Here is an 18,322-nt window from a genome sequence, read left to right as displayed (position 1 = left end):
ACCCTAATCCCTTTCCTAACATTAACCTAATTCTCCTAACCTGCCAGGTTAATTCTCCTAACCTGCTGCGTAAATTCTCCTAAGCTGCTACGAAAAGTAACTTCTGCTAGTCAAAACCTACAGACCTGCCTTGAGAACAGTCTTGGTTTCCACTAATGTGATACAGCATACTGGAGGGTGAGGTTACGGTCCTTGATATGAGTGTTCAATCTCTGTAGGATAGGAGACAGAATACAGTAGGAAGAATCACTCTTCAAATGATCTTGGAGAAGCAACCATTGTAAATGTCACTTTGTAATCTTCAAGTCAGAACTAAGTGTGCATAATATACCTACTTATGTGTCTGGGCAGATAAGCCACCCTAGAAGAGCATGTCTGAATAAACAGTATGGAAGTGCACCTGCACCACTAAACACCCAGTAAAAACCCAACTACAACACAAAGAGTCACCCATTCTGGGTGAAAAAGCCACATTCTCTTAATTATTTGGCTCTGGGACGCAGGACACAGTACAACTTTACCCGAAAACCTAATTTCCACAGATTCTATTGTATGCAGTACCGAGTTTCCTTTCAGAGGCAGCTTAGCAGGATTCTATTTAGTAGATTCCAGAGTCCCTTTCTGGTTTTAAAAATAGTCAGCTTTAGCCAGGCAGACAGGGAGGGATGTGATTTGCAGTCCTAACGGGCCGTGCAGATTGCCATTACTTATGCTTGACAAGCCTACCCTCTGATGTTGCCATGCCGGCCTATTTTAACAACATAAGCTTCTGCGGACGCTGCAGAGATGCTAGTCTCCAAATTGGCTGCAAAAGCTTGTCCTGGGGTCATAGTGAGGTTTCCCAGTGATCACGTCAGCCTGCCATCCCTATGTCTGTAACGATATGCGCTGAGAGTTGGGAAGCAAGTTCAGCAAGTGAGTGTTTTAATGAAATAAACACAACACAAAACAAGAAACACTAAAAGCACACAGACATGAAACTGAAACAGAAACAATGACACCTGGGGAAGGAACCGAAGGGAGTGACATATATAGGGAAGGTAATCAGGGAAGTGATGGAGTCCAGGTGAGTTTGACGACACACAGGTGCGCGCAACGATGGTGACAGGTGTGCGCCATAACTAGCAGCCTGGTGACCTAGAGGCCGGAGAGGGAGCACACGTGACAATGTCTCACAGACAGAGAGGGGATATGGGGAGGCAGAGCCAGGGACTGACCGGGGTTTACCTAACAAACATACATGAACTGTTCATTCACCTCAGCAAGGTGAAAGAGGTAGGCGAATGTCTGATGTTGTGGTAGCATACACAACACACTGTGCATCCTCTTTATAAGTCAAACAGATTCTAGGCAGGTTTACTTACCTTTATGGTAGTAGGGCTTCTTCATCCCATCATGGAGTCGGGCCTTGCGCTCCTCTCCGTAGCCGTGCCGTGATTGGTGCTCCCCATGATGGCCTCCATGGTGATGATGATACCTCACTCTGTCCCTCCGCGCTGCCTCGGCAGCCATCTTGTCCCTCATGGCCTTGGCCCTCTCAGACTCTAGTGCGATGGCCTTCTCCAGCAGAGACAGGTTCCCCTTGGTCATGTCGAACACCTCCTCCGAGTGGTCTGACGTCACCGACCGCGTATCCTCGTCCCGGTCGTGGATGTGGTTGTGGTAGCGGTCATCCTGAGCGCAGCTGGAGAAGGCCTTGGAGCGCGGGCTAAGCTGCTCCTCCAGCTTCATCAGGTTGACCATGTCAGAGTAGTTCCTCTCCAGGGTGCGCCTATCCTCCTGGCTCTGCTGGAGGTCCCCGTACCAAGGCTCGTGCGTGAGGGAGTGGGGGTGGGGGTTGAGATGGGGGTGCTGCCCCTGGGTGTCCCCACCGCCAGGGTAGCTCTGATGAGGGAGGCCTGTGCCCAAGCGGTCGGCCGGCTGCGTCTCACTCAGTTTGCGGGCCAGGTCGAAGCACTGGTTTCTCAGACACTCCAGGCTGCTTAGACACACCTCCTCATCACTCTCCTCCAGTCCGTTAGAGGGTTTACCCTGACCGTTACCACCTCCACCTCCTCCATTACAATTCCCTTCCCCGTTCTCCTCCGTCCCTTCCTCATAGTCTCCTCCATCCAGGTTGTCAGAAAGCACAGCCCCATGACCCTGGGCCAGCAGCTTCAGAGAGTCCACTGTCTCCCTCACTACATCACTGTCCACATCCAGAGTCAACTCACCCTTCCTGTGACCTTCCTCCCCACCCTCCTCCCCACCCTCCTCCTCTTCTTCCTCATCTTCCTCATCCTCCTCTTCTTCTTCTTCCTCCTCCTCTTCCTCCTCCTCCTCTTCCTCGGCGCTGTTGGAGGAGTTGCTGTTAATTTCAGACTCGGTCATGGCGCGGTAGGCGGCATCCTCTGCTATCTTCCCTAGGTTGAGCAGAGACTTGGCCACCAGCTCATCATAGTTCTCATATTCATCGTTGTTGTTGTCGTCCTTCTCCCCCGTCGGACCGGATTTGGGATGGCCGCCACCGCCGACACACTGATCATCCTCTGTACGCGAAAAAAAGAAGCACAAATGGATTGTAATCACATTTCACTCATTCTACTTAACGGGTAAATCAGATTTCTGGGCTTGGTCCATTTGAATTTGATAAGGAACTTTGCGTTCCTCAATAATGTACTTTCAGGGTCTTAATAGCAGCCTGTAAAGGAATTGTGAATCAGCACAGGAAGTGGGATAAAGTGGTCTGGAAATTTCCATAGAGATGTTTTGGATGTACATTCAGTACACTGCTTCCTAGTAATCTGGATTCTTCGTGTCACAACAACAAGAACAGTCTGCCAGTTGATGGCTAAGTAACTGGTATATAGCAACATGCTTTTCATTTGACAACATTTTTCATTTGACAACATTTTGACAAGATTTTGTAGGGGAGCAAACTGGGACCTTCAAACTGTAATCATCATGCTTTATGTTATACATTGATTGCCTCATGTAATGTGCGATTACCTTAATAGAATAATCAAATCCCTGCATTCTCCTCATTCCAGAATGTACATTATTGTCCAATCAACAGGATCTTTAGAATGCTGGCCATTGGCTAATTGTTTACGCCAGACATGCTGCTAATGCTAGCTGAACCTCTCCTGTCAGTAATGTGAAGCAGCCACTCTCTGGACCATTTCTCACATTCCCTCCCGGCCTGAACCGCCAAGAGCGCATCGCATTGCTCACACCCAAACCACCACACGTTTGCCACTTACATTCCTGCAGAGAAAAAGCCAAGAGGCCAACAAATAAGTAATACATGTAACTTGGATTTCTGGGGGAGCTAGAAAATCACCTGACAAAACAGTAGTGCGATGTAATCTTCCGTGGTGAAGTATTAATTATCACCAGGTTCGAAGACGCATCGGCTGTCCCAATACACTTGTGTGTGACCGGGTACATTTCAATAAGATAGAAGGAAACATGAAGCATGAAAGACATACATGCACAAACAAACACATATATGCATTCTTGAGATACTTTATATAGGTGTACACAAACATTAAATTCACACCCAGACAACACATTAACACACACACACACACACACACACACACACACACACACACACACACACACACACACACACACACACACACACACACACACACACACACACACACACACACACACACACACACACACACACACACACACACACACAAATCTACTGAGAGCAAGACAACATGTAGGGTGTTGGGGTGAGGGCTCTGGACCACGGAGAGAGAACAGTCACGACTGACCAGGCACATATTTTGACAGGGGAACACTTTCTTACAGTACCCTACCCTTGCCATGGCTGCCAGAGGTTACATTTTTTGAAGTTTTGAAACATGGCTCAGGAAAGCAATTTGAAGAGCAATCAAGGTACACAAAGGGGAAAGGGAAGCGAAACAGATTGAAAGAGGAACTGAGAGATTGCGCTGCTCCGTATAAAGCTTGGATTAGCAATGCAGCAGCAGTGTGCAAATATCCATTGAGAAACATAGAACCGTCATAACAATGCCACCTCTACTACAGTTAGCAGATTGGAATCTGCCTGCTGCCACTTATGTCTTGGAGGGTATGGTGGAAATGATAGTGGCCTAATGCATGTGGAGAGACTTATCTACATTTCTGAGAAGAAGAAAAAAGGAGACGAATAAAGGTGTGATTTCATCCTCCTATCTAAAGATGGCACTGTAGTTGAGAACGACAGAGAGAATCCCAAATATTCACTAAGTTTATTTAGGCCAGAGCAGAAAGCTAGAACACCCAGTGGAATTGACTGAATTGTGCTCTTTGAGTCAAGAATGGAAACAAAGACTATCTTCTGGACTGTGGTCTCTGTATTTAATGTCATTCTAGGGAGATTCTCACATGCCCAACAAAGACACAGAGGAGGGAGGATGATGCTACACTACTAGAAAGAAGCTAGCACGACTTACTGTACCACAGAGGGTTAACACGGAGAGGGGGGGGGATTCTCACTCTCTCTGTCTCTCTCTCTCTCTTTCTCGCTCTCTCAGAGCTCCAGTCTTAATTGGACGTGAAGGTTCTGTCAGGAAGGATTTTAGGTGTGGGGGTGAACGGCAGAATGAGTTGGAGAGAAAAATGTCAAATGTGGTGTTAGGGCACATAATAGGCAGAGACCACACATGGGGGAGAATTTGTCCCATACCAGACTGTCTCCAAACCAGACACAGGCTACTGTGTCTTCTCTCGATAGAGAGATCTGTGCTCAATGTGTTTGTTGCAGGTCATTTTGAACAGAAGGTTTTGTATCTAACTTATGCATGCCATTAAGCAAAGGTGGTTGGTAACACGGAACCCAAACCGGCTGCGCGTGTGCGCTATCGTGCATATATTTATTTTGCCCCCCCCCCCCCCACACCAAACGTGATCACGACACGCAGGTTAAAATATCAAAACAAACTCTGAACCAATTACATTAATTTGGGGACAGGTCGAAAAGCATTAAACATGTATGGCAATTTAGCTAGCTAGCTTGCACTTGCTAGCTAACGTTAATTTGGCCTATTTAGCTAGCTTGCTGTTGCTAGCTAATTTGCCCTGGGATATAAACATTGAGTTGTTATTTTACCTGAAATGCACAAGGACCTCTACTCTAACAATTAATACACACATAAAACGGCCAACCGAATCGTTTCTAGTCATCTCTCCTCCTTCCAGGCTTTTTCATCTTTGAACTTATATGGTGATCGCATCTAAACTTTCATTGTATTACCACGACAACCGGCAACAAAGTTCGTCTTTCAGTCACCCACGTAGGTATAACCAATGAGGAGATGGCACGTGGGTACCTGCTTCTATAAACCAATGAGGAGATGACTTTCAGCGCGATCTGCGTCAGAAATAGGAACGACTTCTATTTTAGCCCTTGGCGTCGCAGACGCTCGTTGGTGCGCGCAAGCAGTGTGGGTGCAATAATTGAATAACATGGATTTCTAAATGTATTTTGTGACGCTCGCGCACGCGACGTATCCGGTCTGGTCAGCATGTAAGCGAGGGTTACTTTTGACTTTCTTCACACAAATACATGCCCTCTCTGACACCTATGCAGTAGTTCTATGGATGCTGTCCTTTCAAGAGTGATAGCTTCTTTCACCGCATCATTTTGAGTCCTGATTCAGTGTTTCAGGGCATTTAGGTGTTTTGGAGATAGACGGACAGAGGGTTCCCATCCAGCCAGTGCTAAACTGGCATTTTCACAGGATCTGTGTCTGAGAGACAACGCCAGCACTGCATAACCTCCGACTGAGATAACTCTGAAGGTAACGGCAAAAGACCCCAAAACACCTAATATTACAGAGCTGAATCTCTCTTGAAAAAGAGCCTTCGCTGCCAAACCATCTCTCTATTCTTAGTGACTGGGTTTGATCTAGCACTAAAAAAAAATTAAGGTAGCTACAGTCGTCTTATACAGTAGGTTGGAGGAAAAGCAAATGCTCAAACAAATAAATAAACCAATCAAACAGATGAAACAAACAAAGATCAAAGGAATATGAACAGCATTTTATATTCTATGTTCTGGGACATGCAGGCTTGGGATTTTGTTTGCATGTTGTTGTGTAGAATTGTATCACATTTCATTTCCCAGTACGCTGGCAAAAGTATCATTTACTGACTTTATTCCCTTACTATACTGCACATATCTATATATACAGTGCCTTCGGAAAGTATTCAACGTCATGACTTTTTACACATTTTGTTACGTTACAGTCATAATCTAAAATGGATTTAAAAAAAATCTTCAGCAATTTGCACACAATACCCCATGATGACAAAGCCAAAACCGTTTTTTGTAACATTTTTGCAAATTTATTTTAAAAAATCCAGAAATACCTTATTTACATAAGTATTCCGACCTTTTGCTATGAGACTCGAAATTGCACTCAGGTGTATCGTGTTCCATTGATCATCCTTGAGATGTTTCTACAACTTGATTGAAGTCCACTTGTGGTAAAATCAATTGATTGGACATGATTTGGAAAGGCACACAACTGTCTATATAAGGTTCCACAGTTGACAGTGAATGTCAGAGCAAAAACCAAGCCATGAGGTCAAAAGAATTGTCCGTAGAGATTCGAGACAGGATTGTGTCGAGGCACAGACCTGGGGAAGGGTACAAAAACATTTCTGCAACATTGAAGGTCCCCAAGAACACAGTGGCCTCCATCATTATTAAATGGAAGAAGTTTGGAATCACCAAGACTCTTCCTAGAGATGGCCGCCTGGCAAAACTGGGCAATCGGGGGAGAAGGGCCTTGGTTAGGGAGGTGAACAAGAACCCGATGGTCAGTCTGACAGAGCTCTAGAGTCCCTCTGTGGAGATGGGAGAACCTTCAAGAAGGACAACCATCTCTGCAGCCCTCCACCAATCACGCCTGGCCAGATGGAAGCCACTACTCAGTAAAAGGAACATGACAGCACGCTTGGAGTTTGCCAAAAGGCACCTAAAGACTCACAGACCATGAGAAACAAGATTCTCAGGTCTGATGAAAGTAATATTAAACTACTTGGTTTGAATGCCATACGTCACGTCTGGAGGAAACCTGGCACCATCCCTATAGTGAAGCAGGGCGTGGCAGTATCATGCTGTGGGAATGTTTTTCAGCGGCAGGGACTGGGTACTAGTCAGGATCGAGGCAAAGATGAAAGGAGCAAAGTACAGAGAGATCCTTGATGAAAACTTGCTTCAGAGTGCCCAGGACCTCAGACTGAGGTGAGGGTTCACCTTCCAACAGGACAACGACCCTAAGCACACTGCCAAGCCAGCACAGGAGTGGCTTCGGGACAAGTCTCTGAATGTCCTTGAGTGGCCCAGCCAGAGGCCGGACTTGAACTAACATCTCTGGAGAGATCTGAAAATAGCTGTGCAGCGATGCACCCCATCCAACCTGACAGAGATTGAGAGGATCTGCAGAGAAGAATGGGAGAAACTCCCCAAATACAGGTGTGTCAAGTTTGTAGCGTCAAACCCAAGAAGATGCGAGGCTGCAATCGCTGCCAAAGCTGCTTCAACAAAGTGCTAAGTAAAGGGTCTGAATACTTATGTAAATGTGATATTAGCTTCTTTTTTTTATAATCGCAAAAAAATCCTAAAAAACGTTTTTTAGCTTTGTCATTATGTGTTATTCTATGTAGATTGATGAGGGAAAAATCTATTTCATCAATTTTAGAATAAGGCTGTAACCTAACAAAATGTGAAAAAGGTAAGGGGTCTGAATACTTTCTGAAGAAACTGTATACAGTACCAGTCAAACGTTTGGACACACCTACTAATTCAAGGGTTTTTCATTATTTTTACTATTTTCTACATTGTAGAATAATAGGGAAGACATCAAAACTATGAAATAACACATATGGAAAAAAAGTGTTAATCAAATCAAAATATATTTTAGATTTTAGAATCTTCAACGTAGCCACCCTTTGCCTTGATGACACTGTCATGACTGTCCTGATCAGGTCCGTTTACAGGAGACCACAACCCTACAGATTATCTCTTTAGGGGTCTGAAGATGTGGGGGTTTTATGACCCCTCACGCCCCTGGTAAATCTTAGGCCACACAACATTCCGGTGTGGAGATGGAGATCCACCCTCAGAACATTAAACATGCAATAAAGGGATTTTGGAACAATGGTTTCCATCAGCCACAATGGTGGTCATGACGATAGATGGAATATGAAAATGCATGTCATTTTTGTTTTGTTATTAAAGGTTAATAGATGACGTTATTACGAAAACATTGTAACGTTAAGAGTTTTCCTAATATACGTTTGATGTTTATACATTGTACGTTGTGTGGAAAATGTCCAAATCAAAGAGAATGTTTTGGTAAAGATGAAATGTGAAGTTAGTTCTCTAAAATTGGATTTGAGTAAAATCTAGACCTTGCCTCTTAACTTGGTAAGCCCAGAGAATTGCCCTAAAGGCGGTTACGCCCACTTCTGACCCGAGGGTATAAAACCTGTGAGTGAAGAATTAACAGATCAGACTAAGTGACCCGAGCTGCAGCCGAGGTCTAAAAAGTCAACGAACCCAAAACGTAACACAAGTTTGAAGACAAAGAAATCTTTTTCTACCCAAGCTACGGATGAGTAGCTGTGTCTAAGCGGGTGAATTCAAGCCGAACCACCTAGCCTCCACTCCCCATCATATCGTGGTATCAACACTGTTTCATTCCTACGCTTTTTCTCTCTTTTAAATCCCCATTTTGGGTAACACGCGCCATAGTGTGTTGGCCCGTTATATTAAGTTCTAATCAATAGCCTAGAATGTGTTTTTGTGTATGTGTATCTTTTATTATAATTTTTGCTTTCTAGTAAATAAATAATCAACTAAGATTGGTGTGGTACGAACTCATTGGTGAGACCCGGGTCCGTGCAGATTCCCAGATTATGCGACGTTCAGAACGAGACTGTAGAGGTAACTGATTAATTAGCGGCTGTTGTAAAATCGATATTCTGATATTCTTTGAGTTAATTTGGGAAATAGAAACTAAATTTAAAAAAAAATCCCATGGTGCCCCAGGTTAATGAGTAAATAATTGCTTGATTCAGTTAATCACGCAATTATAAACCTTTAATCATTCGATGAGCAACAGTTGTCACATTAACTAATACAACGTCACGACAACAGCTTTGCACACTCTTGGCCTTCTCCTAACCAGCTTCATGAGGTAGTCACCTGGAATGCATTTCAATTAACAAGTGTGTCTTGTTAAAAGTTAATTTGTGGAATTTCTTTCATTCTAATGTGTTTGAGAATCAGTTGTGTTGTGACAAGGTAGGGGTGGTATACAGATGATAGCCCTATTTGGCAAAAGACCAAGTCCATATTATGGCAAGAACATAAGCAAAGAGAAACGACAGTCCATCATTACTTCAAGACATGAAGGTAAGTCAATCCAGAAAATTTTAAGAACTTTGAAAGTTTCTTCAAGTGCAGTTACAAAAACTGTCAAGCACTATGATGAAACTGGCTCTCATGAGGACCGTCACAGGAAAGGAAGACCCAGAGTTACCTCTGCTGCAGAGGATAAATTCATTAGATTTAACTGCACCCCAGATTGCAGCCCAAATAAATGCTTCACCGAGTTCAAGTAACAGACAAGTCTCAACATCAACTGAGATGGCCGCCTCGCTTCGCGTTCCTAGGAAACTATGCAGTATTTTGTTTTTTTACATGTTATTTCTTACATTGTTACCCCAGGTAATCTTAAGTTTTATTACATACAGTCGGGAAGAACTATTTGATATAAGAGCATCGTCAACTTAACAACAATACGATCAGGAATATGACCGAAGCGGATCCTGTGTTTTGCCTTCCACCCAGGACAATGGATCTGATCCCAGCCGGCGAACCTAAACAATGTCGCCGTAAAAGGGGCAAACAAAGCGGTCTTCTGGTCAGGCTCCGGAGATGGGCACATCGCGCACCATTCCCTAGCATACTACTCGCCAATGTCCAGTCTCTTGACAGCAAGGTTGATGAAATCCGAGCAAGGGTTGCCTTCCAGAGAGACATCAGAGACTGTAAAATGTTTTGCTTCACGGAAACATGGCTCACTTGAGAGACGCAATCGGAGTCGGTGCTGAAACTGAAAGCGCGAACCACTGCTTTTAACCAGGGCAAGGTGACCGGAAACATGACCGAATACAAACAGTGTAGCTATTCCCTCCGTAAGGAAATCAAACAAGCTAAGCATCAGTATAGAGACAAAGTAGAGTTGCAATTCAACGGCTCAGACACAAGAGGCATGTGGCAGGGTCTACAGTCAATCACGGATTACAAAAAGAAAACCAGCCCCGTTGCGGACCAGGATGTCTTGCTCCCAGACAGGCTAAATCATTTCTTTGCTCGCTTTGAGGACAATACAGTGCCACTGACACAGCCCGCTACCAAAACCTGCAGACTCTCTTTCACTGCAGTGAGTAAAACATTTAAATGTGTTAACCCTCGCAAGGCTGCAGGCCCAGACGGCATCCCCAGCCGTGTCCTCAGAGCATGCGCAGACCAGCTGGCTGGTGTGTTTACGGACATATTCAATCTAACCTTATCCAAGTCTGCTGTTCCCACATGCTTCAAGAGGGCCACCATTGTTCCTGTTCCCAAGAAAGCTAAGGTAACTGAGCTAAACGACTACCGCCCCGTAGCACTCACTTCCGTCATCATGAAGTGCTTGAGAGACTGGTCAAGGACCATATCACCTCCACCCTACCTGACACCCTAGACCCACTCCAATTTGCTTACCGCCCCAATAGGTCCACAGACGACGCAATCGCAACCACACTGCACACTGCCCTAACCCATCTGGACAAGAGGAATACCTATGTGAGAATGCTGTTCATCGACTACAGCTCAGCATTTAACACCATAGTACCCTCCAAACTCGTCATCAAGCTTGAGACCCTGGGTCTCGACCCCGCCCTGTGCAACTGGGTACTGGACTTCCTGACGGGCCACCCCCAGGTGGTGAGGGTATGTAACAACATCTCCACCCCGCTGATCCTCAACACTGGGGCCCGACAAGGGTGCGTTCTGAGCCCTCTCCTGTACTCCCTGTTCACCCACGACTGCGTGGTCATGCACGCCTCCAACTCAATCATCAAGTTTGCGGACGACACTACAGTGGTAGGCTTGATTACCAACAACGACGAGACGGCCTACAGGGAGGAGGTGAGGGCCCTCGGAGTGTGGTGTCAGGAAAATAACCTCACACTGAACATCAACAAAACAAAGGAGATGATTGTGGACTTCAGGAAACAGCAGAGGGAGCACCCCCCTATCCACATCGACGGGACAGTAGTGGAGAGGGTAGTAAGTTTTAAGTTCCTCGGCGTACACATCAGGGACGAACTGAATTGGTCCACCCACACAGACAGCGTTGTGAAGAAGGCGCAGCAGTGCCTCTTCAACCTCAGGAGGCTGAAGAAATTTGGCTTGTCACCAAAAGCACTCACAAACTTCTACAGATGCACAATCGAGAGCATCCTGTCGGGCTGTATCACCGCCTGGTAAGGCAACTGCTCCTCCCACAACCGTAAGGCTCTCCAGAGGGTAGTGAGGTCTGCACAACGCATCACTGGGGGCAAACTACCTGCCCTCCAGGACACCCACACCACCCGATGTCACAGGAAGGCCATAAAGATCATCAAGGACAACAACCACCCGAGCCACTGCCTGTTCACCCCGCTATCATCCAGAAGGCGAGGTCAGTACAGGTGCATCAAAGCAGGGTCCAAGAGACTGAAAAACAGCTTCTATCTCAAGGCCATCAGACTGTTAAACAGCCACCACTAACATCGAGTGGCTGCTGCCAACATACTGACTCAACTCCAGCCCACTTTAATAATGGAAATTGATCAAAAATGTATCACTAGCCACTTTAAACAATGCCACTTAATATAATGTATATGTTTATACTGTACTCTATATCATCTACTGCATCTTGCCAGCTTTATGTAATACATGTATCACTAGCCACTTAAAACTATGCCACTTTTCTGTTTACATACCCTACATTACTCATCTCATATGTATATACTGTACTCGATACCATCTTGCCTATGCCGTTCTGTACCATCACTCATTCATATATCTTAATGTACATATTCTTTATCCCTTTACACTTGTGTGTATAAGGTAGTAGTTGTGGAATTGTTAGGTTAGATTACTCGTTGGTTATTACAGCATTGTCGGAACTAGAAGCACAAGCATTTTGCTACACTCGCATTAACATCTGCTAACCATGTGTATGTGACAAATACAGTTTGATTTGATTTGATTTGTTCAGAGGAGACTTCGTGAATCAGGCCTTCACTACTAAAGGACACCAATAATAAGAAAAGACTTGCTCGCGCCAAGAAACCCGAGCAATGGACATTTGACTGGTGGAAATCTGTCCTTTAGTCTGATGAGTCCAAATCTGAGATCTTTGGTTCCAACCGTCGTGTCTTTGTGAGACGCAGAGTAGGTGAACGGGTGATCTCCGCATGTGTGGTTCCCACCATGAATCATGGAGGACGAGGTGTGATGGTGTGGGGGTGCTTTGGTGGTGCTGCATCAGATGACCTGGCCTCCACAAACACCTGACCTCACCCCAGTTGAGATGGTTTGAGATGAGTTGGACCACAGAGGGAAGGAAAATCAACCAACAAGTGCTCAACATATGTGGGAACTCCTTCAAGACTGTTGGAAAAGCATTCCAGATGAAGCTGGTTTAAAGAATACCAGAGTGTGCAAAGCTGTCATCAAGGCAAAGGGTGGCTTCTTTGAAGAATCTCAAATATAAAATATATTTTGATCTCTTAAAAAAAAAAATGGTTACCACATGATTCCATATGTGTTATCTCATAGTTTTGATGTCTTTTGATGTCTACAACGTAAAATAAAGAAAAACCCTTGAAGGAGTACGTGTGTCCAAACTTTTGACTGGCACTGTATATATATATATATATATATATATATATATATATATATATATATATATATATATTCTAGGCTATCCATTCCACAATGCAAATATATACATTCTTTTGAATATTATATCCTAATATCTTTCGGTGTAACAGGCAAGTAAATAAAGTCTCACCTTGGCCTTGACTCTGCTCATCAAACTCCTCCTCATACTCTTCCTCATCTTCTTCCTCTTCTACTCCCTCTTCCTCCTCCTCCTCCTCTTCTTGTTCCACCTCTCCCTCCTCCCCCTCTCCCTCCCCTCTCTCCACATCTCCTTCTTCCTGCTCCATCTGTTCCTCATTGTCATCCGAGTATCTCTCCTCTTCCTCATCCTCTACCTCCTCCTCTTCCTCATCTCCCCCATCCTCTACTCCCTCCTCCACCTCCTCCTCTCTGTCATCCATCTCCTCTGTTCCGTCCGTCTCGTAGCTCTCCTCCATAGTAGAGTTGTCCATCTGGGTTATGAGTGGTGTCCCCTTGGATGCTGGTTCAAAGGGTTCCAGTATGGGCTCCAGCACTTCTAGGGGTTCCAGAGGCTGTCTGTCCACTGTTTTCCTCTTCTTGGCCAGAGGGCAGCCGTACACACTGCAGGGGACAGATAACACCAGAACCATTAACTGTTAGCCAGCAGACCCAAAACCCCAGCCACCTCACCAGGCTTAGTGGCTGACTGGCTAAGCTAATACAATACACTGGCTCTGGTCTCTAAATGTGTCACTGGGCCAGCACACTACCCAGCAGGCTATTCACTGATTAAAACACATTTGGAGAGAATTCTACAGAACACAATAAAACACAACTGCAGCACAATGGTACAAGTAGTTGAATGTTCTCTCGCTTTCTCGCTGCAGAACAGCTCTAGGACAGACCCAATGCTCTGCTGAAGGTTTTTGTTTGTGGCACCATAGAGAAAGTGAAATCAAAGTTTTGGAAACGGAGCTCTAATCGTGCCCATAATCATTCACTATTGTGTAATTACATTCTAATTGCCATCCTTTGCTGGGTTAATAATTATAGGAGGCAGGATGAGGATTTCTGAGACAAATAACAACAATGATATTAAAACACATAGATAATTACATCCCTGGGTTACCCTCTGAAAATAAATGGTTTATTTAGCTCGCATCGTTGGGAAAACAGCATAATCAGAGGGATGGGTTTACTGTATTCTCCTGGTCCCATTCGCAGCAGAGGACACATTTTAATCTGATCATCTGATCATCTGTGTATTCACCCAGAATATTGATCACAGGAGCCTAATCCATTTCCCTCATCAAACCATGGGGAGTCTGGGGGCGATACAGGTCTGTGTGTGTGTGTGTGTGTGTTCAAGTGCATGTGTGTATGTGTGCATTGATGTGCGCATGTGGCACCCAGTCCCTCTATCAAACAAACCACACGGACAGAGTCCCAATGAGACCAGTGCGACAACGTGTTTTGGGTGCCAAGCAGAGCAGTGCTCCATGCTGGTCGGTAACAGAGTCAGAAATGCTTCAGGTATGCTTAGTTAGAGGCTACTGAGCTGTGAAATGCTCCTGATTCCCCTTCACACCAGCCCAGAGTGTTTATCCCTCCTCACTCAGCCCAGAATAGGCCCTAATGTGAACAAATAGACAGCATTAGGTTGAAGGAGCGGAGGAGTGAAATTATATCAGCAGTTATTATAGTCGGTGGAGGCGTTCTGTTTTGGACGTTTCCAAGCGGATGTGGCACCTCTCGGAAGCCTCCTCCTCTCAAGGTTAGGGGGGTGCTGCTAGTACATGAGCCTCATTTCTTAATTTGGTGGAGAACTGGGTATTCTGACTCACTGCAACATGCTAACTGTAGACCTTTTACCAGTGTTTATTTGTTTCAGAATTGCAAAGCTGCATGAATTATAATCCCTCCCTCCCTCCCTCCCCCGCACACACACACACACACACACACACACACACACACACACACACACACACACACACACACACACACACACACACACACACACACACACACACACACACACACACACACACACACACACACACACACACACACACACGCACACACACACGCTGTTCTACACAGACCAAAAGGAGCGGGTGTCAATCACTCAGTCAGCGTCGGGCTCAACTGGTAGACAGCTTCAATCTCAGCAGACACAGGGATTACTTAATAGCCTGACCCCTGCACCCACACCCAGGGCCTCATTTCATTAATCTAAGACCACAAGGAAACTCATTCCCTGCCTGTCAGCCCTGCAGGCTACTGCAGGTCCTGCACCTCTCCCCAGGGTGGGGGCGGAGGTGTGTGTGTGTGGGGGGGAGGGGGTCGCTGGGTACTGTGATCAATAGTGCTTGTGACCAAACATCTCAAAAGCACATTAAAATGCCACTCATCCTGGCCCATTCCAGAGCCCCTCCAAATAAATCAAGGGGTCCCAGCAGGATACGTACTGCCAAGCAGCCAGCCTGGCAGAGAGGATAGGTGAGTGGGAGGGAGGGAAGTATGGAAGGAGTGAAGGTGTCTAGCTGTTGAAATTCACTCTTTCCTATACTCGTCTTCCATTGCATACCACTCTGTCTGTCAGACTGGATGGCTTTTAGCGATGAGGCAGTACTTGCAGTGCATCACCCAGATGGAGGGGCTGTATGGCTGTGCTTAATGTGCTACAGTCACTCCATGACAGCTATTCATGTATTTTCACCTGAATCCCTTTACAATTCACAATCTCAGTGATACTGCTAATTGCATTGAAACACACAAATGGATTAACGTTTAAATCGCTAGAAAATGTTTTTATCTGGCCAATAAAAAGGGGTCAATTACACCAGTTACTATTTCCATTATTACATAATGTTCCATTGTACTACTACTGCAAATATGTTTCAGTGGGTCCTAAAATCCTCCCCTACTGAAAGACTTCATTACAATATTTACCGAAAACAACTTTATGCATGATCTCTAAATGCCTCTTTATCCCACTAATGTGTTAAAAATACAGTGCATTCGGAAAGTATTCAGACCACTCAACATTTTACACATTGTATTATGTTACAGCCTTATTCTAAAATGTATTAAATAAAACATGTTCCTCATCAATCTACACACAATACCCGACAAAGACAAAGCGAAAACAGTTTTTTGGGGGGCACATTTATATATATAAAAAAACGGACATATCTTATTTACATAAGTATTCAGACCCTTTGCTATGAGACTTGAAATTGAGCTCAGGTGCATCCTGTTTCTATTGATCATCCATAGTGCATGTCAGGGAGGTGACCAAGAACCCGATGGTCACTCTGACAGAACTCCAGAAGGACAACCATCTCTGCAGCACTCCACCAATCAGGCCTTTATGGTAGAGTGGCCAGACGGAAGCCACTCCTCAGTAAAATGCACATGACAGCCAAATTGGAGTTTGCCAAAAGGCACTTAAAGGACTCTCAGACCATGAGAAATATGATTCTCAGGTCTGATGAAACCAAGATTTAACTCTTTGGCCTGAAGGCCAAGCGTCACGTCTGAAGGAAACCTGGCACCATCCCTACGGTGAAGCATGGTGGTGGCAGTATCATTCTGTGGGGATGTTTTTCAGCAGCAAAGACTGGGAGACTAGTCAGGATGGCAGGTAGCTTAGTGGTTAGAGCGTTGGGCCAGTAACCGAAAGGTTGCTAGATGGAAGAAATGGGGCATTTCTAGCTCCCAGGAATTGTGTACAGATCCTTGTGACATGGGGCTGTGCATTATCATTCTGAAACATGAGGTGATGGCTGCGGATCAATGTCACGACAATGGGCCTCAGGATCTTGTCACAGTATCTCTATGCATTCAAATTGCCATCGATAAAATGCAATTCAGTTTGTTGTCCGTAGCTTATTCCTGCCCATACCATAACCCCACCGCCACCATGGGGCACTCTGTTCACAAAGTTGACATCAGCAAACCACTTGCCCACATGACGCCATACACTTCATCTGCGGTTGTGAAGCTGGGTTGGACGTACTGTCTCTAAAACAACGTTATGGTAAGGCTTATGGTAGAGAAATTACCGTTACATTATCTGGCAACAGCTCTGGTGGACATTCCTGCAGTCAGCATTCCAATTGCACGCTCCCTCAAAACTTGAGACATCTGTGGCATTGTGTTGTGTTACAAAACTGCAGAAGCCTTTTACTGTCCCCAGCACAAGGTGCACCTGTGTAATGATCATGCTGTTTAATCAGCTTCTTGATGCCACACTTGTCAGATGGATGGATTATCTTGGCTAAGGATAAATGCTCACTAACAGGGATGTAAACACATTTTTGCTCAAAAGTTTTGAGAAATAATTTTTTTGTGCTTATGGAACATTTCTGGGCTCTTTTATTTCAGCTCATGAAACATGGGACCAACAGTTTACATGTTGCGTACATATTTTTGTTCAGTGTAAAATTATACAAATTACTTTGCTCATGATGCAACAACAGCCTGTAACAACAGCCTGAGTGCACCGGCCTTGAAACAACGATACAGAGCTATTCTATGTATTATCTGAGCGGCGCTGGTGCTCCTAAGTCAAAATTCCATCTGCATTCCACAGGTCATGTTTATAAGTGAGTGTTCCAAAAAATGATCAAGATGAGGAAAAGTCTCCCGGCACACCTAGGAGTTCCTCAAGCCACACCTAGGAGTTCCTCAAGCCACACCTAGGAGTTCCTCAAGCCACACCTAGGAGTTCCTCAAGCCACACCTAGGAGTTCCTCAAGCCACACCTAGGAGTTCCTCAAGCCACACCTAGGAGTTCCTCAAGCCACACCTAGGAGTTCCTCAAGCCACACCTAGGAGTTCCTCAAGCCACACCTAGGAGTTCCTCAAGCCACACCTAGGAGTTCCTCAAGCCACACCAGTGTGCCGCAGCACACCGGTTGAAAACTACTGCTTGGTGTAGCCTACTACTCTTGCTGTGAGGTTGCTGTGACACACACACATCAGCATCCCACAATTCTCAGCTTTCTCACAACAAGGCCTTTGCCACATCTCAACCATCTCCCCCTGCTACCGTGACTACATCCTTCTGACTGCACCCAGCAATTAACATTCCACAGGTAATTATTAAGTGCCATTTAAATAAAGAAATACTGCTGGTGTCAGGAGAGGAGGACAGAAAGTGTTTGTCTTTTCTTCACCAGGCAGCAGGGTAGAAGTCTTTAATAGGTGTGTTTGGTATGAAAAGCAGCTATCGAAGGAAAATTGACCCTTGTGTAACAGAAAAGACACTTCAGGTTTGTATTGTATTTTTAAAGAGATAATTCTGGATGAAACGCATTCAACTAAAGCGGAAGTGGTCAGTCAAGTAACATGAGGAAAACA

The 18,322-nt window shown here is 45.1% G+C and overlaps 1 protein-coding gene across 7 annotated transcripts in view; it reads right to left on the bottom strand.

Annotated features, from left to right (window-relative positions):
- The window catches only part of LOC129811479 (myelin transcription factor 1-like protein), a 174,132-nt gene that overhangs the window by 57,480 nt on the left and 98,330 nt on the right, over nucleotides 1-18,322 (bottom strand). For all 7 annotated transcript variants that reach the window (XM_055862820.1, XM_055862823.1, XM_055862819.1 and 4 more), the window contains exons 6-7: nucleotides 13,125-13,576; nucleotides 1,365-2,528 (exon numbers count right to left, since the gene is read on the bottom strand). In XM_055862820.1, coding sequence (XP_055718795.1) covers nucleotides 1,365-2,528; nucleotides 13,125-13,576 — 1,616 coding nt within the window. The remainder of the gene's footprint in view (nucleotides 1-1,364; nucleotides 2,529-13,124; nucleotides 13,577-18,322) is intronic.

The sequence above is a fragment of the Salvelinus fontinalis genome, chromosome 15 (assembly GCF_029448725.1).
Source record: "Salvelinus fontinalis isolate EN_2023a chromosome 15, ASM2944872v1, whole genome shotgun sequence".
Taxonomy (NCBI): Eukaryota; Metazoa; Chordata; class Actinopteri; order Salmoniformes; family Salmonidae; genus Salvelinus; species Salvelinus fontinalis.
This window is presented reverse-complemented; position numbering and strand designations above follow the sequence as displayed.